Source organism: Phlebotomus argentipes, unplaced genomic scaffold (genome assembly GCF_947086385.1).
Source record: "Phlebotomus argentipes unplaced genomic scaffold, Phlebotomus argentipes genome assembly scaffold_4, whole genome shotgun sequence".
NCBI classification, from domain to species: domain Eukaryota; kingdom Metazoa; phylum Arthropoda; class Insecta; order Diptera; family Psychodidae; genus Phlebotomus; species Phlebotomus argentipes.
Genome location: NW_026776174.1, coordinates 1,662,262 through 1,687,805, shown reverse-complemented (window position 1 = coordinate 1,687,805; position 25,544 = coordinate 1,662,262). Strand labels below are relative to the sequence as shown.

Genomic DNA, 25,544 nt, shown 5'->3' with positions numbered 1-25,544 from the left:
GCGCACAGTGAGTTATGATTAAACTGGGAGTGTGAGATCCCATTTGGTGCCACTTTCAGTCACCAACTCCAATGTTTAACCACCCAGACTAAACTTCAGCCGCCCATAATTCTATCGCTGTGTAGTTCTTTCGCCCAAAGGTGGTAATATTTCATTTTTAATTTAGTGCACAAGAAGAAAAGAATCTGCGAAAAGTTGCTGGGGCCTTTTATTAACCCCTCCAGACATTTTCTTCTTGTGCTGCACAACGAGAATTTAAGTGACTTTGCAGAAGAATTATAAAACTCATTCCAATTAAATTTAAATGTGGCGCAGAGTTGGCAAAGGAGTGAATTTTATTGCTCAGCCCTCGCGCTGATAATAATCGCGAGGGAGGGAAAATTCCTATAATTAATGTGTTTTTATGGTCGTTATTTGGACGTTTTGCCATTTGACTGCCTGATACAAAAGACTAGTAGATTAAGCATATGATGGCGTTTTAATTAGGTTATCGTGAAAATGAATTCAGAAATAATCGAAAACACTTCATCAAATTGATTTCTTTCTGGGGTGACAAAAAGAGGACATTTTATTCATTAATATAATAGAGCGATTTATAGACTTAAAATGTCGTTTATGATAAAAATATTTTATATGTTTGAATCATTTTTATTTAATAACATTTTAATAGAAAACTATAGAGAGTGAAATTTAGAGGAATTTTTAATTAACTCTTTTCAATAAATTTCAAATATTTGCTAATACTTGCTTTGCTCAAGTGCAGCGAGAAGCAATTTTGAAACAATGCGACAGAGGAAGTTATTTTATTTCTCTGTCGCAAGGAGAAATGGCACGATATTGGAAAATTCAGGGAAAATCCGAACAAAATCAGTATTCAATTGATGGCACATCGAGGGATAAATGTTTGAGGAAAATATCCGGTTTCACCTTCCTCAAGTACTCCGGCAGATATTTTCCCTTCGAGAGGTTATGAACTTTTTGCCCTCACCAAAGAATCTCTGCGGTGCGGTGGATGGAGGGTGAAAGTTTTGGTCTCACCATCTCCACCACTAATGACTTATATTTTGTCGAGGAGAACCGAAGAGAATTTGCGCTACACTATGAGACTGGGAGTGATTTGTGCGAAGTTACGGAAGCCGTGAATTTTGCATCAGATTGGTGGAGTTGTTCCAGGGAAAAAGCTCACAGTGTGGCCCATCTCATGTGAGGGTATCTCTTTCCTGGGTAAGGGCGGACCGCAGAATCGGTGGCTCGACTGGAGGAAGACCTCGTGGAAAATGGTGCAAAATTGCCATGTTTTATACACTCTCTCCACCCCCAATACGTCCCACCGTTTCCCATCTACAAACAGTCGGCAGGAGCATGAAAGCACCAATAAATCAACCCCTTGTTTCTGCTCGCGCCGCGATGCACAAAACAACCATAAGCTCCAGGACCACTCTTTCCACTCTGTTGTACTTTTGGCCACAAATAACTCGTGCATTTTAAGACTTTTTCCTCACGTGCGTTTAGTACTTGTTATTTTTCCACTCCAACCCACTCACGGTCATGCATGTCCCCTTCAGGGGGCTGCCAAGTAGGCATTTCGCAGCGCGAGAGGCATGAATTTAACACTTTTACCTGGTATTTTTATTGTTCAAATGAAAATTTTATTCTCCTTCTGAAGATGATGCTCGTTTATGGCACGTTTCAAGCACCTGAAAACATTTTCATTTTGATTCATAGACTTTTGTTACGTTTCCACAACGATTATATGACTTGCGAATTATGTTTGAAAATTTATACATAGAGGAATTGAATTACTTTGCAAACAAGAAACTTCTCTTTCGCAATCTTGCTTCTCATATTTGAATTGGGTGAAAATATTTACAGTAAATGTCTGCTGATTTCCCTAACCGCATTGGAAAATTTCCAAAGCCTGCAGAATTTTCATGAAAAATTCAGTGAAATGTAGTGTGAAATTGTGACGCAGTGAAAGTGACATAAAATCACAAATTCACGACAGAATCACACATTTGCGATAAAATTTTTTGCTGATGGGAGAGAGTGTACACAATTTATCACCAAAGTTGAACACCCCTTGACTGAGGACTCTCGAGCGAGTAAGAAAATCCTCAAAATTGTACCATCAGATCGCTTTTCCACGCTCTCTCGCTCGCTCCTCAAGATGCCATAGGGAAATTCTCTTCATTTTCCCACATACACTGCTTAAGTGTGTGGCGGTGGGTATTCACATGTTCCCGCGATGCTATAAAAGAGCAATAAATTCTAAAAGGAGGCGAAGTCGTCTCTCAGCAAATTTCCGTCCCTTGCATATGCTCCCTTCCCTGTGAGCTCAAACCTCAAATTCCAAACCCCCAGCTTCCAGCATCATGAAACAGAGAGCGTCGAGAGCTGAAATTGAGATGATGCGGTGTCTTATAAATGCCCCGATCATCATCATTACAAGAACGAACATTCCCACATGGAAGGGGAGCCGCGCTGGTCAGAGCGATGGGGATGATTGATAGATTGTGCTTTCGGCATACGTGCGAGTGTGACGAGCGAATATCCAAAACCATTCACATTATTAATGATCGCGTAATATTCATCAAAAGGGGACGATTGAGCTGCGCAATATTGGCGAAGGCGTCAAAGAAGAGCTCCTTGGGGTGCACAATGACTTGATGCTTTCCGACGTGACATTGAACATATTGAGGGGTTTTATTGGGTCTCCCTGTGTTTCTTATCATCCAATAAGTGGCAAATAATGTATAATGAATATTATACAGCCACCTCTTGCGAAGCTCCCCAGGCAGTCGTCATTTTTTATCTCCGGGACACTTCCTCACTATCCGCCATGCATCTTTTATAGCGGGTAACACATGCAAATTTAACAGATAATCTCGAATATTGCTTCTACAGTGGAAATCCCAGACGCTCCGACAAACACCCTTTCGCATTAATATTAATAAAGTTTATTTGATTTCAATGATTTTGAGTATGTACAGTATTTGGTCTCTAACGTGAAATTATAGTTTTATGCATTTTTTATTAACACGCTCATACATTTATATTTACACGGACTTGATCTTTATCTTGTACATTCAATTTATTTTCTCCTATGTTTTTTTAGAAATAATATTGTATATGTATTATGGAACAGGATAATTTCTGATAGTTTTTTCTATTTTTTTCATACAAAATTTGAATATCATTTTATTTATGGCTCAATTGAAATTCTTATTCCAGCACTAACAGATAACTAAAAAATGTCTAAACTATTTTAAAAGCCTTAAGTGTATATAATTAAGGGAAAAACTGTAGATTTCAGCGATTCTTTGTAATACAAATGTCGTCATCACGACTCAATGAATAAGAATGTTGAAACATCTATTATTTCTTTTACATCTTTAGCTAAAATCATTCAACTGATACAGAAGACATTTGATACTTTCTCTAGACATTAGAAAATATTTCAGTGCTGGAATGAAGCATTATTCTGTCTATTATTTTGTGCTTTATTCCTTTGACGTTCATTACTACGGAATACATAGTAAAATTCACTGCTGATAACTCTTAACGCTGCCCTATCAATTTCACTGTCTTACATGCTATACACATTCTCCGAGGTACAAACATTACCAACTATTCTTTTCACTTTGTATAATCTTAAATTGTTCACTCACTTGTCACTGTCCGAGACGGAGATTCAAGACGGGGAAAAAGTTGAAGAATCTCAGCGATATCTCAATGCCTGACCGGGCATGTCTCTTAATTAATGCTGCAACAATGTGTCCAGTTGCCGGATGTTGAGAGAAAAATTGCTGTGGGTCACAGTGGAGGGCACATTTTCCTTATCCGTCGCCTCTCTCGCTCTCTCTCTCTCTCTCGCCTTTTTACGAAATGAGAATTAATATGACAACGGTGAGTATGACAAGTCGCGTCGGGGCTGAAGATAGAACTGGATAACCATGACCAACATGATGTATGGCGGCCGGATTTTCACCTGCAACAGAAGGAAATTAAAACGACAAAATACGATTTCACAGGCACTTCCTCCCTAATCGTCGCATGATGAATTTTGCCCAAGGATGTGGAAAATGAAATTATAATTAAAAAGACTCTCCACATTTTGTGCACAACAACAAATCGTTGGGATTATGGTATTTCCTATATCATCATGTGCTTTCTATTAATTTGTATATTCAATTGCTGGGTGAGAATGCTGTGCAGAGAGAAACACAGAGGCTCTGTAGAGGGTTACTATGTTATGGAGAAAATTTTCCATTAAATACTTTGCCTCTTTAGTGCCACCCAAAATCCCATCCCGCGCCCCTGGAATCTCTGACACGGGAATAAAATTCCCAGAGCAGCATCAAATGAAGCGAGATCCAGCTAGAATGTATTTCATTTTATTAACGAGGCTGGAATTTAAGCTGTATGTCAGTAATATTTAATTTAATGTACATAAATTGGAATCCAATTAATGACACGCCCAAGTTTCCGAGATAATTAATTTAAAATTTCATTAAAACATTACACGCAAAATGAGATATACATTGAAAATTTTTCAAACGTTTCCACTTGACTTTTTTCCGCCACAAACAACATGTTTATCAATTTTCTCAACGGCTTTAACAGATTTTGCTTTATACCTTTTTTTCCCAATGTTTACCGATTATTTGATTGTAGTCTTAAGAAGGGAAATTTTCTTAATTTGTGGGCTGAAATCACAATTTTCATATCGAATTTAATTCTGCAGCACGAAGTTAAGTCTCTCATCATAAAGAAGGCTCCATGACAGGAATATCAAACGCAGTAGACCTTGAGCAAACTGTGGTGAGCGATGGAGACGTTGAGAGATGTTAAGAAGCCTGAATGTAAATCAGCAATGAGAGAAGAGGTTTTTTTTTTCTTCTAAATAAATAGCACCAGACAGTGTTCTTGGTGCGTTGAAATATAATTTTTCACCCATCGACCTTTTTCATTTCCTCTCGGTGAGCTCATTTTGTGGCTTCGTGGGAGCGTGACCTTTCAAGTCAACCCCTCAACACAACTGAGGCGACAATTCAATTTTCTCCAATTCCTCGGCGTCATTGCCGATTCAGACGAATGAATTCCCATGTGGATTGAATAAGTGTAAATGGGAATTTTTTCTTCATCATATACCCGAAAACGTGCAAAATATCAATGATTTTCGGGGAAAGCTCCATTCCACATTCAGGTTTTCGTCTCAATTTTTTTCTCTCCATTCATGACATTTTTTGCATGGTAAATTAGCCGAAAAAAGAATCTTGAATAAGAAACTCAATCAATTAAAAATGTTGAATAGCCATCAGGCGAGAATAAATACAACTTTCTTCGATATGCCATAAAACTGATAAATACGAACATCTCAGCAATTTCACAATCTCAGCTCCTAGAGAAACTTTTCCTCCAACTTATCGTGCGCATTTGATATTTTTCTGTCAAAGTTGCACAGGGGAGAATTGTAGAAAATATGAGAGCTGCGCGTGTGTGTGGAGTTCAAGAAAATGAGCAGCGAAAGAAAAAGTTATCAGAGAGCTGCAGGCGATTTCTCCCCTTTCCACGCTCACTCCAGGAAAATTGGCTCACGGCTGGGAAGTGGGGTAAATCCACCCGAGTATGGAGATGCTGAGCCCCACCCTCGCGTCAGCACATAAATGAAAACAAACGAAGTGCCAAGTGAAACTCCTCATGGACTTCCCATCAACGTGAGCGTCAGTCCCTATCGAAGGGAAAAAATGGGGAATCGGGTTGGAAAATATTTATGGAAATTGGTCTTTTTGTTTGCAAATTCTCAAAGTTTCTCACACAGAGTTGGATTGTTGTGGGGGAATTTTCTTGGACTGAGCTTTGAGCTCGGAACTTCTGACGCCAAGTCTGACGCTCTTCCAGTGATCATCAGTTTCACAAAAGCATTGTAAAAGTATGTTTTCATTAAGGAAAAAAATAAGAAACTTATGCATATAAAATAATTTTGAAAATTGGTAATAAGTACTTGATTTAATGTTTGCAAAGGTTTCCCAAAGTTTATCGACCTCAACTTCCATTGTGGTCCTTCTAAATGCTCACAGTTGTTAAACTAACCCAATCTCGTGAAGTTTAATCTACTTAGAAAAGTGTTGTTGAAATTCTTGCTAAACTATGGTTGTTGTTTGGTGTTCTCTAAACATCCAAAATACATGCATATCACTGTAGCTTTGTCGCATATTATGTGCTCCATTCGCTGCATTTAAGAATGGTGTGCAATTGAATATGATATTTTCTCCGTTTAACCATGAATTTCATTAAATTTCAATGATTTCTTGAGAAAAAAATCAATTGTCTTCAGGAAATCTCTTTCAGCTGTTTACACACGATTTAAATTGATATAAAATACCACAAAATTACGTGAAATCGCTTCAGTACAATAATTTCTTATAGTTATAGTTTTTACGATTTCTTTTGTCTATGCGAGGAATCTCCAGAAGAGCGGAAAATACATTACCAACGGATATAATTACACTCTGTTCGAGATTCAGCTTCTATCTTTGGTGCTAATGTAACTTGAGAACACATTCAGCCAGAGAAATCCCACGTTATCTCTTAGTGAAAGAAGCATCTCTGGTGCGATGGGGGACCAGCGAAATCCCTGATGATTGAGGAAACATTAAATTTTTTGTGTGCGCCACGCACGTGTGTGTTAAAATGTGCCAGAGCGGCAACATTAGGGGTGGCGAGGGAGCTTTCAGGCGCCTCGTGGCGGGCTGGAGCTGTCTTGATTAGCTCCGTTTGTGGCTGTGCTTTGAAAAGTGGGCGGGAGTGTGTTCCGTAATGTTGTTTAATCAACATCGCTTGGATTTCTTCCAGATTGGAAGCGATAACGTGGAATCCCACCAGGCGGCTCCACTGCGAAGTTCGAAAACTCTCTTCCCACTCGGCATAGAATCCTTTATTCCCGAATTATGTCTGCACATTTGCTCCTAATGTGTCCCCCATGATATTTTATGATAATTAGACATGCTAAACTCATTTCGCAAAATGTCCGAGCATCAAATGGTGCGAATTGATATTGAGCATTGGATCTCATATTCCTTTTGCCCTTCACCTACTTTTCCAGCTTCGTGCCACTCTGCCAAGTCATCACATATCCTGGGCAAAAGGGATATATGAGCATGTTGATTGAAATACAAACTGGAGCATATAGTATTAATTTGCTTGATTATCCTCTTCATCCGCAAATGGAATACCATTCTCATTTGCTATTGGCAAATAATGAGGCAATTGAGCCCACCAAATGCAAATCATTTCCTCTTTTCAACAATGAGCAAAAGTATATATTGTCTGTCTGGGAAATTTTCCTGTACCTATTGTATAATATAAAATTGGAGATATTCTTATCTCTCACGCACCCACACGCTTTGTCGCTGTAATTTTACGACAATGGCTTCACAAGCAAGCAAATTGAGAAGCTGAGGTTGTGCAAAAAGAATGTGCTTCAACATGCTAAAGGATCTCGAATGTGACTCTCTCTGTGAACCAATCTTATGTATAAGATTCTTTCATCGAAGCACGACAACGAGACTTATCAAAGCATTTACCAGTTCAGGCATGTGAACAAAGAAGCGAAATAGTTAAAATACTAGAGAAAATTTGCTCAGATGAAACACAGAGCGAATAAGAGGAGATGAAACTTCTCTCATCTTTTGGGTCAAATAACATTTTTTGGGGCATCTGTGTATACTTGAGATTCATTTGAGAATTCAAAGCATACGAGAAACACTCTCACCCATTCTACCATCCACGTTGACCGTCCAATCCCCTCATTTCCAAAACACGCATATTTTCCAGTGAACTTTGCCACTAAAGTTTCACAAAATCTCTATAGAGAGCTTACACTTTAATGGACGAATTAAAGTTTTCCAAGTGAACACGTGATTTTTTTACTACTCAATGTTTCTCACAGAATCCTTCTATGCAATCACAGTGGGCTTCTCGTCAATGGCGAAAGTAGCGTATGTTATTATAACGCAGTGGAATGAAAATGATGAAAATTAAAAGTCAACTTTCATCCCAGATTCACTGAGAACTCTTCCAAGTGTGACAGGGATGTTTTTCCAAGATTCGTACAGCCAAAAGTCGTGAAAATAAACTCTCTTTCTCCCAGTACATCTATAGTAAGACGCATGAAATCACCAGCAGCTGGATCACTTTCTCCGCTTTGTCACTTTAATTGAAGAACTTGTGTCACTTTAAATTTAGCCCACACCCCATGAAAAACTCAAAGTCTTGGGAATTATCACATAAAATGCAGTCTTTCGTGACGTGTGGAGTATAGTGTGAAGCATTGGAGCGTGGTGGAAATCAATTTAAGGTCTTCGTGTGAAATAAAGTGACTTTTATAGTAATCACTTGAAAAATATTGTCAATTTATATTCCCCATTAACATTATAGCACAATCTTCATTAAGACTTTCAAGCAATGAATTGTCCAATAGCATTAGAATGCGGAATATTTTGCTATGAACAGTATTATTTGCTGAGAAAACATAGTTTTGTACCATTCATATAAATCCAGCATAACGATTTACTGAGTAATATTCCACATATCGCACATGCAAGAGTACATAGATAGCATGTGTATGGCAATCTAATTCGTGTTTATCAGCTCCGAAAAAATAACAAGGTATTAAGTTGACATGGTACGGGTGAAAATTGGAAATTTGCTATACTGGTCTCCGAGGAATGGAGGGAAAAACTGTGCCAAATAGAAAATCAAGCCAGACAGTCATCTGACCATAGTGTAAATTTCACATGAGGGTTTGTGGGAGCTTTCATCGGTGATCTCCCGTTCGAAAATAAATTATTTCACTCCCTGGAAAACCCTCTGGTTCAGCGATGACAGGATGGGGGAGGTATAATAAATGGCAATTGAAACGTGTTTCATCGATTACGTGTATTCGATATACCATCTATTTCATGAGGTTTCGGTGACACATGATCCTGGGGGAGTGAGAGGACCTAAAAAGATTGGTTAGTTCGATTGATGTGGTTTTCAATGAAGACTCAGCCACACATCGAAAGCTCAGAGGAGCAATTATTCTCCCTTCGAGGAATGATGGATAAAACTCTCTCTCTCTCTCACTCTTTCACTCTCTCAGATTCCCATCAATTGGAAAAAAGGAAGTGAATCAGTTTTGGTCCATTGAAAATACAAATGCTTGTAGTTTCATTAGATGGTAAATACTGAACTTTTCGGTGCTCTTTCTGGAAATTCTGGGAAATTCCTTCACACATCCCATCGATTCCCATAAATTAGCAATCACAACATCATCAGTTAAATTTTCTTTGAATGCGAAAGCAGTGATTATAAATATCACATCAGAAAGGAGCATTTTCATCTCTAGTTTTATCTTGATGAAATTTCCTTATGCAGATCTTAAAGTGTCGCTTGCTTACATGCTATTATGAGTGAAATGCTTGTCTTTAAACATTTGCCATTGCTAGAATTCCACTTACCATTGAATATGTGCACCACTGTGCTGGCTGGGACGGCACTGTTGGGTACGCACGAATAGTTGCCGGCATGTGAGTAGGACGTCTGATCAATGAGTAACTCAGAATACCGATTGTCCGCTTCTGTAGTCACATTAACACCCCGATCCGAGTCATAGTTAATCATTCTATTGTTGTGATACCAGAAAATGTACAATGGAGGCTCAGTGCTCTGCTGCACACGACAAGCGAGTCTTAAGGTCGAGCCGGGCTTCAAGTACTTCTCAGCTGGGCCAGTAATCTCGGCTCTCGCCTCTGAAAAGATCATTTTCCCATCCCAGACAGGGTGGGTCCCATTAAAAATTAGCTCTCCACCGTAGAGTGGCTCTCGGGAAAATGTCGACTCTCGTAAGTGGCAAAAGTGGATGAAAGTGAGGAGCAAAGCAACATATTACCGTCATTAAGTATTTATTTCGCAAGCACTATTGAGACTTTTTCATGTTCTGGCCATAACAGTGAGGTGGAAAATTGCGAAAATATGCACCAGTCGTCGTGGCCGGGCCAAAAGACTGTCATTCTTGTTTCTCTTTTAATTTAATAGCTCATCGTAAAGCGTAATAACTTTATTCAGTTGCCAGTGTATGAACATAAAAGCTCTCCTCAACGCAGGCACAATGGAAAGTTATCGGATCATTTTATGACAAGGACAGAAGAAGCTCATCACGGGCCCTCACTTGACGCCCATGTGAAAAAGCTCATCGGAATAATCCTGCCCCGCCACACACTTTCATCCATATATCTTCTCACATGGAATTGACATATGCCACATACATAAAGTGACGACAATTCTGTGGCAAGTGATCGTAACTCCAGGACTAATTACATGATTCACAGATTTATACAATAAAATACTCACCCACAACATCTAATTGAATCATAATCGACGATGGGGGATGCGAAGAAACCTGGCACTCGTACACGCCCGAGTCTCTCATCTGGACAAATTTTATTTGCAGAGTCCACTCCTGGGGAAATTCAATTAGACACGTGGTGAGATGCTCATGTCGTATGGATTCAATGTCTCATGAAATTGTTCTTTGTGGGCACAGTTTTCTGAGGTATCTTGCGGTGCCTCTCACGTCTCTTGAGTGTAATTAATGTGCTCTGTCTTCTTAACACACAACGAAGACATTTACGAAGTTTTAAATTGGGAAAAATAGAAGCTTCACAAACTATTGAAAAATATTTACCAACACAGAGACTGATGGATTTAAATGTATATCGTCTACAAACAAGGTTATATAGTGTATTTATCGGAGTAATATAGGGAAAGTTCCCCTGACAATTTTCAGCAGCTACTCTGTGCCCAAATAGAATGTAATTCTATTCAACGGATTTTATTTGATTGCCAACATACGAATGGAACTGTATGTAAAAAATATAGTGGAAAATCTGGTTGAGTTGTGCTATATACATATATTTGATCGGCATTCCAATCTGAGCAATTACCCATTTGCAATAGCAGTTTAATTGCCATTTTTGGCCCAAATTGAATACAGTTCTAAATAATGGGGGTAAAAAGCCGAAATAGAGGAATTTCATTTCATAGCAGAAACCCTGGGATATTTAACAAGAGATATTAACAATAAAAATAGCTCTAATGAATGCCGGAACTTTGCTTGGGAATGTTTTTTTTTTGCCCCTGCAAAGTCGACGTGAAATTGAACATTTCTTGCATTCCATTTGATCTGGTCGTAGTGTAGGAGTTGGGGTGAAATAATGTAATGAATTCTGTGCTATTCACTTACGTCAGAGTCGTCTCTGTGGATGGCATTGAAGCGTTCGTCACTGGAGTAAGTTGTCATGCCCACTGTGAGCAAGTGATAATCGTCCTTACTCCGCCGGATCCAAGACACCTTGAAATTAAAATCATTCCTTATAGTATTATCTCTCTTTGGCCCCATTTCCGCAAACCCTTCCCACATGCAACGCCCCACCATTTCCATGTGACGGATCACTTAGATGTATTCCGCACCGTCCAGGCTCGCTCAAGCTTCTCCGATGCGGAATTGCGCGCGAAAAGAGAAAAATTATCCCATTAATATTCGCGTTCTTCAGGGCGGCCCCACCACTTGTCTTCAACCCCTCCTCGGAAGAGACACACAGCGAGGGGAGGAGAAAAAAGAGAGCCAAGAAAGATGTAATAAAAAGCTCTTGGTGGAATTATAAAACTCGCCCCGATTTGGCGACGACATGGTGGATGGCTCACTTGGAATTAGATGTCAGAAACGATGAAAAATTATGCTAGAATCACGCTTTGTATCCTCGGCACCCATCTCCCACCCACCTTCTTCGTCATCACCCTCATCTCTGCATCAAGGACAATCCTGCGACTTTGATGTCCTCTGCATTTTGTCCTGCATGCTAATTTCACATCTTTTGGCCCTTGACAGAACATTTTAAATTACTCCAAATGATGTACACTTCGTCCCGAGATGTTAAGTCCACTTTAACACTTTAATACAACATATTCATGCACATGCTATGTTTATAAAGATTTTCTCTATACACTCTTTTAGCCAACAATATTACTTTAGTTGACGAGAACTAAGTGGATGAAAGACCTGCTGAGTCACAATATGGAAGTTGCAATTCAATTTTGCAATTTTACTGGAGACATTTTAAAGAAGATAAATTACATTAAATGCTTTGCTATATGAATTATGCTTCTCAACATTTCCTGATGGATTATACTTTGCAATGTAGCAAATGATGACTTTATATAAGCTGATTCGTATGTCAAAAGTACACATTTCTGTGAAATGAAGGTTTTCATTGGCTTGAAAAGTGTTGCAAACACTCACTTTCAACCTTTATTGGACAGTGTTAAACTCCTCAGAAAGCACTCAAATCCACGGGAATGTCATTGTGAAAAACTTAATGAGAAAGTGCAAGAGAAAACTGCTTCAGAGCTAGAGACTTTTCGCACCCTTAATGTGTCTGGCCGTGTGAACGTTTGGGTATAAAAGCTTCAACGCTACTAAGATGGGATAACGAATTAAATTTCTATTCACTTCACACCTTATTGCATTCATTCAAATGTCTCGATTAGGGCGGTCGTGGAGAGCTGGTGCAGAATGGGGAAATAAGACAAATAGTGGAGTCAAAGACCAACTTCTCTCATGTGAGCGAGGGGGTGAATGTACGTGGTGTGCAATAGCGAAAAGCACCCTGCGAGGTTATAAAATGTGCACAAAAGGAGAGGGATTTTCGAGTTTGCCTTGTGGATATGGTGCGGCAAAAGTTGTTTCGAGACTTTATATTTAATCTATTCGTTTTTCTCAAACCCTCACCCAAAACCTACTCGCACTCGCAATAGTGTAGCTTTCAATCGTCACAGAAGTTCATCTCACACCCGCCACGACTCATGAGCAAAATAGCCTGGAGGAACTTTCCAAAGACTCCATGTAGGTTGGAAAACTTACCACTCCTTCACCGATGTTGTGCACAGTGCAGGTCAACATTGTGGATGTTGATCCGATTTGTGTCGTTACTGTGGTGTAGTTCTGTGTACCGAAGGACATTTCTTCCAATTCACTATTCCCATTAATCGACCCGGAACTGTGAATGTCATCACTATTTCCCAATTGATTCTCCTGTTTATCCATATTTTCTAAACTAATTTCTTGCTGTTTGCCGTTCGTGCTGTTGTCCGCTCGTCTCCTGCCACCCGCGCCTCTGTCACTCGCCACGGTCGATTGCATCCTTGCACCGGAAATTGACCCATTGGTCAGTCCCAGTGAGAAGTCTATTCTGGCGTTCGTCTTGTTCTTCGGCGTGTAACTATAGCTGATTGACACATTCTTTATGAAGCGATTTGTTATGTTGTGGCCCACCGATAGCGTCTGTGGCATCACATCCGTGACAGCACCAGCATTTGTACCTTTCGGAAAGTCGTGAATCGCTGCAAGACCTGCAAAATACATTTTCGAAGATTTATTTCCTGGAATTTTCATGCGACTTCACCCAAAATTTATACTATTACATGACGGCAAACTATACCGCGCAAAGCTCTTTTCTCACCCACACCCTCGCGAACATGTCGCGCTGAGCATTTCATGGGTGTGCACAGCAAGAGGAGAGGTCTGTAGCATAAACCTTGTTAAAATACGACTATGCTTGATACATTTCAGCTGTATTTCATGTGTAAAAATTTAGACGATATATTGAAAATAACCGATAAAGCTCTACAGCAATTCACGATAAAATCCTTATTTTTACGGATAATATTGAGGAGCATTTGTGAAACAAATTTCGTATGTATGTAGAATAATGAGAGTTATTCATGAATTATGTAAAAGTATTCCGCATTGTACATAATGTTTATCAATGCGACGAAGGTCCATCACATTGTTCATCATTCGTGCAGCAACAATGAGGCGTTTTAGAGAATTCAGTCCTTTTCTCGCACATTGTTCAGCATCATTATCACTATATCAATTTCCCTCGTCAAAATGGGACTATTATGAATATATGTAGAATGCCGGTTTGGTTGATGGATCACCATAGAACTTCATCTGACTGCGGTATTTTCGAAATTTATAATTAAGTACTCCAATGACATCCTGTACTAATTATTTGCATCGTCACACTATCTAAATAGGGACAAATTCTCTATGCTTTACAAGAGGAAATTTAATCTCCACTCACTTGATTTACTGTGCAACTTTTGCCAAGCACTAAATTATCACTTTGTGTAAATTGACAATATCATCCGCAATGATGAGGGGAAAAACGTGCTGAATTGAAAATTAATTGAATTGCCTAAAAACAGACATTGAGGGTTTGCAGATTATATTTCGTATTTTAATTTAGATCAAGCACCTTCAATAAAATTGAATAGGATAATAAAATATAGAATTTTGTATAAAACCAGGAACATGGAAGCTTATTCGGTGGATGCTTCTATTTTTATACTAATTAATAGATTCTATGGCAACGGAATTTTTCTACCCTGGTGGCTGGCTTTCCTCGGAAGTTTGCAGCATAAACATTAGAGGCTTTGGAGGGGAAAAAGAAAGGTTTATCCTATCCCCAGGTCAAGTCAAAAAAAGACAAATACACGATTTAATGTTTACCAAATAATGGAAAATGTCTTTCGTCGAAAAAGTGAAATTCAAGACATTGTTGAAAAAATATTACTTCATGAGAATTCACATATTTCCTCTGTGGCTGTATGAAGATATGGAAATATGGCAGTTTGTTGGAATTGGGAATGAAATTTGAGATTTTTCCATTCATACAATGAAGTGAGACACGTGCTGTGAGCTGGGAAATTTACTCAGGGGACATGAAAATGTCTCTGGTGACTCTGTGGTGATTGAGGAGCTCTCAAATGTTTGCAGGAATGGCTGAAAAGGGAGTATCATCGGCAATCAGAGACATGCAAATAGAGGAGCATGTGCTGACGCTGTGGATTCAGTTGCTCTCAATACCCACAGAAATACATATTGCCTGGTGAAATCGCCAATTGAGGGTAGAGTACTATTGTGGAACACACGAGAACCATAAATCAAGAATGGAGATAAAATCAATAGGAAAGGAGTATCTGGGTGCTTTCGTACAAATTCTTGACCACTTTTGGATAAGAACTTGTGTGCAATTGTGAAACATCTTCAGCAACTAAATGCCACATACACACACGTCGAGAGGGTGGGATTTGGTGCGAAATTCAGTTGTTCATTGCCTATGTTCCTGTTGAATTTTCAACACCCACCAAACCAGCTTCATACATTCTGCAGTGCCCAAAAGTCCATTATTTTGCCATTCCGATCCTCACGACGAGGCTCGTGTGGGATCAATTACGGGTATGACGATGCGAAAGTTTAGTTTAGACAAATTGTGAGTATCCCAAAAGGTGGGTATCACTCTATATGCAAATGGTGTTATGTGTGAATAATCCCAAAAACGTGCAGTGTGTCCGACTGGCCTTCGAGGCGACATGCCACATTCGGGAAAAGGCTGTGGCAAGTTTTCTATATTGGATTTTGTGGGGAGAGAGAGAGTGCCTTTTTGCCGAGAATTACCCACTTTTGAATAAATTGATAGATTCACCGAAATCTCAGCATTACGAAGTGGCATTTGCAGAGAAAAGTTTCCACGAGAATTGGTCTCATACGATTTTCTCACCATCACATTTCATCATTTTCAACTTTTGCCGTGTTTCCAGCTCTGCCTAAGCTCACACTTTTTCTCACGATTTCTCCACACCACTTTGCCAAGAAAAAAAAGAGACATGAAAGCGAGGATCTGTGCAGAGTGTTTGGGGTGTAAATTACAAAGCATATCCATTCCGCACATTGAAATTGCCAGGGAGTAAATATATAGAAAGTGAGAGGGGAACTTAAGGTACGGCCAGAACATGCTGTGAATGTTATTCACATCCACATGAAAACGTAGAAATGACTTGGAAGTTGTGTAAATTGCTGTATTAGCAAATGAATGTCGCATTTTCAGAAATTTTGACAATTTTAGCGAAACTGAATCTCAAGTGTGAATTGCAATTTATTAGGACAGTTACACCATATCTTGTTTACATGGTGGCTATAGTTCTTTTTTGTCATGGAGGCGCCGAGTTTTTGCGAAAGCTCTCGCAACCATCAGGCATCTTCATTGCCACACACTCTTGTTTTCATTGATATTCGTTCCATGTAGTCACTTTTTTGTTGCTTGTTGTTCCCTGATGATGGCACGAGGAATTCTGCAATGGTGGTGAGGAAAAAAACGCGACGAAGAATCAACAAAATGAAAGGAGTGCGATGTCACTTGTACATGGGTGGTGAGGCTTTCTGTGGTGTCGCGTGACACCACAAATAAAAGGGAAATATTGCATCTTGGATATGTGAACTTTAGATTTATATGCAAAGTTTCCGTCATTTTCCGCGCGGAAAGTGTTAGATGGCAAGGCAGCAGCATGTGTGAGAGTGTTTTTCCACGAGGAAATGGGGAGCTTTTCCACCGCTCAGATCCTTCCTTCCGCACACACACCCTTCGTCGCCAAATCCCATGTCAGTTGGTGTAAAAGCTCAGGGACATTTTGGCGAGGACACGCGGCGGGTTTGGGGGGTGACAATGTGTGTAATATAGAAATTCCCGCCATTTAAACAATGCTACCCGACGCCATAAGATTTTTATCTCGCCCCAACTGAAAGCGGGTCGGGACGAACTTTCCGCGAGATTGTCAGTGAAGCTGTGGCTGATGCAAAGTGGATGGTATTTTGCTCATGAGCTGCTGTGTGGGTGAAATACTAAAATACTTGGTGAAATGTGTCTTCTGTGTACTTTAGTTGCTCGCATAGACAAACGCTGTATAAATCTCAAGTGCTTGCGGGGAGGGAAAAGTGGCTTCTTTCTCGATACTTCACACAGTTGACATTTTCCATCCACCCATTGTGTGCTTCTGGATATTTTCCCCAATTCGTCATCTCTTCATTTTCCACGTTCACTCTCGCCCATCCCCTCGCTTTCCGGATAAGCTAAGCAGCCAATCTTGTCATTTGAGGCGCGTGTGTGTTTTTGCCAACATAAGATTCACTAATAAATAAGAAAAATGTTTGTGGAGGAAATTAAATAGAAATGCGGGCGATGGCGTATTTGTGACATGCTCGCATATTAACCATTATCTGAGCAAATAAGGGATGCTGCTTGCTTATCTCGCCTCCCCAAACTCCCAGCCCTTCCGCCCTATATGTGGCACCAAAGATTGCTCATATAAAACCCTATGCCTTGCAAATGAAAGTGCGAACTTGAATACAAATAATAAATAAAGAGTGAATGAGTTAGAAATTGATATGAGATCATTTTAGATGAATACTGTATTTTTACGGAAAATATATCCATTTGAATTCAGAACACATGAATTTGACTCTGTGCGGCAGACCATAATTCAATATAACATTTTCATGCTCTCTGTAGGTATTCATTTTAAAATAAATTCTTTTTGCCATATCCATAGAATCATTTAGAGAAGATTCCAAGGTATCTATGTGTCTATAGAACATATATATTTTTCTCTAGAAAAGTCTGTTAAATTTAATGATATTTATAGGCATCGCATTTCCCAGCAAATAACAATAACATGAATTCCTTCCGAAGAAATATCTCGAGCTCCACCGATACAAATGACGATTCCTTGAGCAGCATTTTCATGGAGAATCAATAGAATTCGAAATGGGCCTCACACCCACTCGTTGGATTTCACTTGGAAACATTCTTGGGAATTGATGATGAAAAATTTCAGTGTTTGTCCTCTGAGCCAAGGCAGTTCAAATAGATTACAAATGGGCTCTCATTCTGGGTGGCTGCACTCAATGGGGGTGATTTAGTGTTGAGACAGTGAAAAAGTGCGTAAAATAGCGTAGCACTTTAATGTCAATTGCCTCCAATCGTCGGGTGCGTTGCAGCATCAACGCAGAAATTTCGATTTTCCACACAATTTCCACTGCTTTTGGAGACACTGGCTGTGTGTGTGCCAAAGGACTTTGGGTGGCGAGCGCGCAAAAAAATAAAATTTGATTTAGTCTGGAAATGGCCACAATTTATCATTTTGATGACGGCGGGTGGGATTCACGGTTTCGCACACGACTCCCACTTCTCCCCTGAGCCATGCGTCTTGTGTTTGTGCTGATAAATAAAGCTAATGGGATGTTAAATGCATTACGTGCCGTTTTTTGTCCATCGTCATCTTGCAAGAAAAGGCCCAGCGTCTCGGATTTGAGGTTGTCCGACAAGAAGGAATGAATGGGATTTGCTCGGGCGAAGATAAATATCGATTGTTTGTGCTTGGTCAATGTGAAATTTGTGCCTCATACATTGCCAACATATAGCGATTACCTTTTTTATACCCACTCCAATGTCGTTTGTCACGCAGATATTGTCTCTCGAAGTCAAGACAAATTGCCACTCTTCCCGAACACACTGTCGAATGATGAGAAGTTGAACGGAGCGAAATTTCTCTCAGCACGAACTTTTTTCCTCTTCTTGGCAGCGTTCAAAAACTAATTTTCCCACTCTGTATGTTTGAGACTGTCCCACTTTTCATTGGTATATTTCAAAGCTGCGACTTCTCATATAATAACCATTCTCTCTCCAGGCACAGACAACCACACAATTAAGCCGAACACCCCGGCAAAACTAAAAGTGAATCATTGCAGAGAATTAAATTGACTTTAAAGTCGGTTGAGCTCTCGCTCATCTCATGAGGAATATTGTGGGAGAAATCGCGCGCATAAATTTTCTCAACTTGTTTACTAAATGCTCCCTCTTAAATGTGTGCCAAATTAAAAGCTCCCAGGGAGCAATTTAGGCAAACTTTCAGCCTCACCTTCAATCTCCTCCCGGCGCAAGGCACCATTTGTGAGTGTAATTAAAAATCAATTTTTGTCATGAAATTCGTTCCACGAGATTATCCAATTAAGCTCTAAATACTGCCAGAGGATTCAGCCTGAGATTTTCTCCGTGGATAGTGAATTAACGCACATTTAACACAAAATTAACTATAAATTTCCTATAATGACTTTACATGAAAAAAATTACTTTAAAAAAAATATGTGGACAATTTGTTTTTACTTGCTTTCGAGGGTGGGAACATTTTGAAATTTGAAATCCCAGATATATTTTAGTCAAGAGCATTTAGCTATCGTGTTTGATCTTCTTCTCCTAAAGTACACCCAAAAGTACTTTAACAACACTCTCTTTTCCCGCTTCGAGAAGCCTGTCCTTTAGTCGAATGCCTGAAGGACTCCTGAAAGACTTGAAGTACGAAATGTTGAGAATGGATATTTTTATTCTCACCTATTACAACATATTATATGAATATAGCCGGTGTGGATGGTGTGTTGGTGGCACAAGAGTGACTTTTCGCAACACCGAAATGGGGAATGCACGGCGAAAAGATACAAACAGTGCAGTATGTTGGCGGTTGGGGCACAAAAAGTGAATGTGTCGCTTGTGGTGAACCACTTCACACTTTTGGGTTCAGTCTGGCGTGACTCAAGAGTGGTAGCTGGATGGGATGAACTGGGGAAGAGTCGTAAAAGCCACCCATTTAGATAATGGTGATGACAATATTCTGCGGTGGTGATAATGAGTCGTCCAGCTGACTATTCATTAATGCAGAAATCACCACAAAACCATCCCATAGATATAGTTACAGTATCGAATTCTGGGACTTTGCCACCCCGCTGGACTTGCCCATTCCTGGCCACGTGTTCGCAAATGCGCCAATAAAACTTTATCGTGTGTTCACTGGTGATAAAATGCTCTTCGTCAAAGGCAAAAAAATTGCCCAAAAGTCTAATACAAAGTCTAATACATTCCTTGAACTTCCGCCCACGACCCAGCGTTTGAATCATCTCGGGGTAAACATGCAACAAAACTTTGCCGAATCCCATTTCCCCACCCACACAGCATCATGCTAATCCATGGCAGCGATGAGGGAAATTTTTCACTTATCGCCAAAAGTCTCAAGCAAGAGTTCAGTCTGGAAATTAGTCCCAAATTTATGGAAATCCTTCACATAAATTCTAGGCAATTTCCCCATGAGACGCTGCATGTAAAATTGTGTGGTGTGACATAAAATTTTCACGCAATTCGTCACGTGAGTCAACAATTGCCATACCCCTAAGTTATTCATCTGCAGATGATTGCTCGTAAAATAATTATGGTACACTCCGAAATTAACAATTTGCAATTCAGGCCACAAACGTCTCTGCTGTGACGCCACAGAATAGCTTCAGAAACAAACGTATGTAGATATGTATGAAGTGTCTTCTCCCTAATGGTTTCTGTATCTAATACAAGCCTACACTTGGTAATTTAGGACAGTTTATGCCAGTATAAACATGAGAATGATAAGGCTTTTTCGGTGACAAGAGACCACGTAATTTTACAATTACTATCACATAAAAGTCTGAAAAAGTAGTTTAGTTTTCAGTAAAAAATCTCGAAGAAAAATAATTTCCATGTATGATTCCGTCTGTATTCGATATCAATAATTTTTTTGATTGATTTTGAACATAAAAGCTTTAATGTTTCAGATGCAATTTAAAGAAATTGAATTCAATAAGACGATGTTATTGGGAACACTTCAAACAATTGTTACGATTCTTGATATTGTGCTTTCAGTCGATCTTCTTCAATCCGATCTGTATTTCTTATTTTTCCCATTTTCCTCTCCCTCGCCGTTGATGTTTTTCTTATTGGATAATATTGAATCCATTGTGAAATGCAATCGTTTGGCTAATTTCTGCAAAATTGCTGTCGTTATTATGGATATTTGCAATATTGGATACGATTCAATAAAATAAAGACAGAGTGAAACACTCTGAAACATGAATTTCTTTCATGAATGAAAAAAAAAAACATCGTCCAGAGCATTTTCTTATTATTATGTAATAGAGATGTTATATAGAGCAATGAAAGAAGAGCTACTGATGAAACTGCTCAGACTGTATTGACAATTTTGCATTCAGGGAAATCTCTATTGCATACTCACAATTGCTGTAGCGAAAGAGGAGACTCAGTAGAATTATTCTGATCCACTTTGCTGCTGCCACATGACAATTTGGCCATCGTTTCATGACTGTGGATGACGACTGGCTTGACATTGTGTTGACTAGAGAACCACGCATCCTCACAGTGACGATTGGGGGTGAGAAATGTTCTCCGCCACATCGTCCCCAACAATTACAATCACAAGCATTTTGATTGCTCTGCATCTTCCACCACGTCAGTTTACTGCAAATTCACCTGCGAAATCACTCACTCAGTTGCAATCCAACGTGAAATCCCGCTCAGAGTCGCTTTCATATTCTATGACGCGTTGTTTCTCCAGTAGATTTATGTTTATTTCGCTAAAAAGCCCGACTCCCCATCAATTTTTCGCCACAATTTGTCTATTTTAGCACTCACGATGGAAATTGAAATTGTTCCGCATCCATTTGGGTAGAGTGTTGAGTCGCAATATGTGCTTCAATACGGCGCGAGTTATTTCAATAAATTTTTCAATTACACATCACATGGAGTCGCTGATGGAGGGAATGGCAAAATGGGACTCATTCCCGATCCAATTTGTGCTATTATATGTCTATTATGTGTCGCCATATCCAATTATGATATAATCTACAAAAAGAGAAAAAAGAGAACAATTGTAAATGCGCTAATCATACACGATGAGGCTCAAATGTATGGGTTCAAAGAGAGTTTTTCTTGCGGGAATTTTGAACGAAATGCACATATTGATCGTTTTGTTACATGCAAAGTTCTATGTTTTCCATTTTATACAGAGATACTTAAACCAATAAGCTGTCTGGAAGTAAGAAGATTTTCTTTTCTACAAAAATGTTCCCTTTTCGCTGTGGAGACACAAGTGAATGGAATTAAATGGCATAAATGCGGTGAATGTATGATGAAAATGGGGTCTTTCATCACGTGTGACTGCTCATTCTATTTTGCCTCTTCCTTATTAATACCACTGGCGGAACATTAAGGATGTATTCGAGATATATACTCATGCCCAAGCATTTTCTTTACTTGACAACATACGCATTAAATTGCTGGAACATCACTCATAAAGATGATGCGTGTTTGTCGCATATAAACTCTCATCAATCACCCGGTTTATCAGGTATGCGAGGTGTTTGTCGAATGAGGAAAAGAATAAAATATGTATGTTGGGATACGGCATTTCCCTACTATTGAGCACACTAAATAAGGGCTTCGTGGAGGTTAATAGAAAATTTAATCGACAACTAGAGTAGTAAAAAAAAATACAAAATGTTTAAGCACAAGTATAATTGATGATGATAATTTGAATTGATTTCTATCCAAGTGACAGTAAAATATGTCAATATGGGAATTTCTTCATACACCGATGACTTTTCTGCCTTTACTTCACTCGTCGCGCGATGGGGAAAAAATTGCATAAAGGTGAGTTCTTCTGGTGGAATGTCAATATTGAAGATATTTGCCAATAGTAGAAATTTGCTAAGGAATGTTGAAAAGTTTTCTCACAATTGTTCGAAAAACGTGGATGTAAAATTAAAGAATCCATTCGCATATTGAATTTGTGCAAGAATTCTCGCTCCTCACTTCACACTTTCATTCTATCCATTCCATCTTCTTTCACACAGAGACAGCAAGAAGAAGCTACGCGAGATGTCTATTTGTTTGCGAGATGATTTGCAAAAAGGGAATTTCATTGAATAATTCTATGAATTCTGCACGCGCATTGAGAATTACACTCTATGTATAAAAATTATGTAATACTGTACAAAATACAATATTAACAAGAAAGAAAAGTTTCGACAGCAAAATAAATTCCTTTTCCGAAAGTTATTTCTTTACATGTTTTTTTTCTTTCTCCCACCAGAGCTAACTTTTTAGAATTTTCCACCCCCCAAACAGGCGAAGGTTCTTCATCATTTTGAGATCCAATGGCAGCACATGACGAGAGAGTAAGGGCCAAACAGTAGTAGAACAAGAAAGAATTATCAACTTCTGTTGCACATTCGACATCTGATTTGGCCTATTTTCCCGAAACGCCCGTCTTACCATCTCACAAAATATTCAATTTGCAAGGAATCGAATTGAATTTGAAAATTCTATGGATGGAGCACACACAAATTTAATTTCACCCCAGAAGCTTCGTTATCCTGCACTTTGGCATCTACAGAGCAGAGAGGGCTGATAAATAAGATGTTATATAGAGAAAAAGCTGACGAAGGAAATCTGTTCTATCGCAATTTGTATTGGAAATTCAAACCTTTACACGTGTTTATGCATGTTTGGAAAACACTTAGGTAAATTTTCTAAACCTACCTGAATTATATAAAAGTTAAAAATTTATAAATTCAAGTTACGGCGTTTTTATTCTGAGAATTTTTATTACTGTGATTCTAAATTATTTATTTGATGCCTCAGAGGAAATGTAGATTTTTCCCTTCTTTCATTACACTGTTTGCTCAGCGTGCAAATTGTTACTTGTTACCCTCTTGAGAGTGAAACTGGAGCAGTATGAGTGCTTACACTCCAGACAGTGCTGCATCTTCTATATTCTTGTTCCTCTCAAACAAAAATAGCGTCCTTTTGCTGCTGGATGACTCTTCATCACGAGTGAAACCAAGAAGAGGATATAAATTAAAATTTTCCCGAAAAAGCTCTTAATATCTTCTCCCAGGGTGCAAAATATGAACTTTTCAGCACAAAGTCCCTCTCATAATACTTAAATTTGATACCTTGGAGCAAAATTTCACTTTTGAAGATATATATAACGTTCAATTTGTTGGCAACAAATATCAAAGCATTGCTGCTACTGACGTGTTTTTCTACATCTTCCTACAGCGTGAATAAGGTCGGTGGATTTTATTTTATATCGTTCGGAAAAGTGGAATTAATTACGACTGAATGTTACCTTTCAGAAATATGCCTCAAAGTCACTCGCTGCCTTCCATCATCGGGATTACTCGCGTTATTGCGTGAGTGAGATGGAAAAGTGATTTCCAGCTGCTATGTCATATTCATTCATTTTTCACATTTTCCCCCAATTTCCCAACCACCGCTTCACCCCGTCGAGGATTTAATCACAAAAACACACAAAATATCCATATTTCTAGGGCACATCTTAGCAAATCCCAGAGTCACATTGTGCAGCACTTGACACTCTGCGCTTCGCACTTTCTCCCTATCTATCTTTTGCCCCTTTTGGCAGCTTCTCGTCGCCTTCCAAGCACTTTCGCCTCCACCCAAAACTTCCAACTCCACCTCTCAAACAATGTTCAACTCTAATTCATCACACACATACACAATGTCTTCACTCCTCGATCTCAGCTACTCACCATTCAAGAGCAGAAGCTCTCTGCGAGCGATTCAAACTTTCTGCCGAGAGATAAGTGAAAAAGTTCTCCTCAAGTGCCACTGCTTGGGCAAACCAAAGCCGGGAAAGTCTAGTTTTTGCGACGAGGAAACTCCCTTGCACGCCAAACGACAACCAACTGATCCATTCACTGAGATGCTCTTCGTTGTCAGGGTAGTTTTGCCACCTACATTTACGCCATCCAGTGCGCATGCCGATGGGAAATCATAAATTCACCACAACGTTTCGTGGGAGGGCACCAGAATACTCCCCCAGTCATCGTTCCCAAACACACCAGCGAAGATTGAAAGGCCACATCTGAATCTATCTCATGTTGAGAGTCATTTTGCCGTGATTCTTTACGACTTCGCAGGTTCTCGAATCGAATTAGGGATCATGAGGTGAACTTTTTGCAGCTGAGTGTTGATTTGAAGGAAAAACAAATGGAGGGTCAGCATTTTGCGAAACTGAAAAACGAAATAACATATCAACTGAACATACTGGAGTATGTATTCACATTCTGATAAGGAAAATTAAAAGGAATCTCCGGTGTTTGCGAGTTATAGAATTTAAATTGTCAAAATTCTTTCTCTTTTTTGTATTTTCGAAATGAATTCTTTTCATATATTTTCTCCTACACACACAGTGTGCTGTGCATTCTCTGGCCATTTCCATATAAACCTTTATCACTGTCATTGACATGAACTCGTGAGAGAAAAGCCAATTGCGTTTCTACATGGAGAGAGAGAGTCAGTAAAGATTCACCTTTGGAGGTGATATTAGGACATAAAGTGACCACTCATGAATTCTCAATATTCATGAGAACCACATTGGCGGGAATTTAATGGATTTCGTGTGGCGGTGCAACTTTTATAATGGTGTTTGCCGCCACACAATCTGAATTGTGTGCGATAACGCAAATTTATACGAGCATCCAACGGAAAGTGGTGCGAAATTCACGTGGTTTGAATTTTAACGTGTCAGTGAGACATGCTTTATGTCATGTTACAATAAAAGTCTCTGGAAGAGCTCACTTTTTCCTGCCACCTCATGGCATTGGAGGGCAGAGGGTGTCCTAGGAGAACGTGATAACTACACCCCATCAACCTTTCTTCATTTTTTGCCGCTCCCCACTCAGCCGAGATAAGGGAAAA

At 39.3% G+C, this 25,544-nt stretch overlaps 1 protein-coding gene across 3 annotated transcripts; it reads right to left on the bottom strand.

The window, feature by feature from the left end:
- Window positions 1-2,941: 2,941 nt before the first annotated feature.
- LOC132257522 (uncharacterized) lies at window positions 2,942-24,538 on the bottom strand. 3 transcript variants are annotated; one of them, XM_059754468.1, is made up of 8 exons: window positions 23,950-24,538; window positions 21,450-21,659; window positions 21,034-21,391; window positions 12,965-13,452; window positions 11,288-11,395; window positions 10,396-10,504; window positions 9,504-9,794; window positions 2,942-3,988 (listed from the first exon to the last, which is right to left on the bottom strand). In XM_059754468.1, the coding sequence occupies exons 3-8, from the start codon at window positions 21,254-21,256 to the stop codon at window positions 3,879-3,881; spliced, it is 1,329 nt and encodes a 442-aa protein (XP_059610451.1). In that variant the 5' UTR covers window positions 21,257-21,391; window positions 21,450-21,659; window positions 23,950-24,538; the 3' UTR covers window positions 2,942-3,878. The 3 variants fall into 3 exon arrangements, with proteins under 3 accessions (XP_059610451.1, XP_059610449.1, XP_059610452.1); XM_059754466.1 differs by having other exon boundaries at window positions 21,034-21,659; XM_059754469.1 differs by lacking the exons at window positions 21,034-21,391; window positions 21,450-21,659; window positions 23,950-24,538 and adding an exon at window positions 18,372-18,418.
- Between the last annotated feature and the right edge of the window lie 1,006 nt (window positions 24,539-25,544).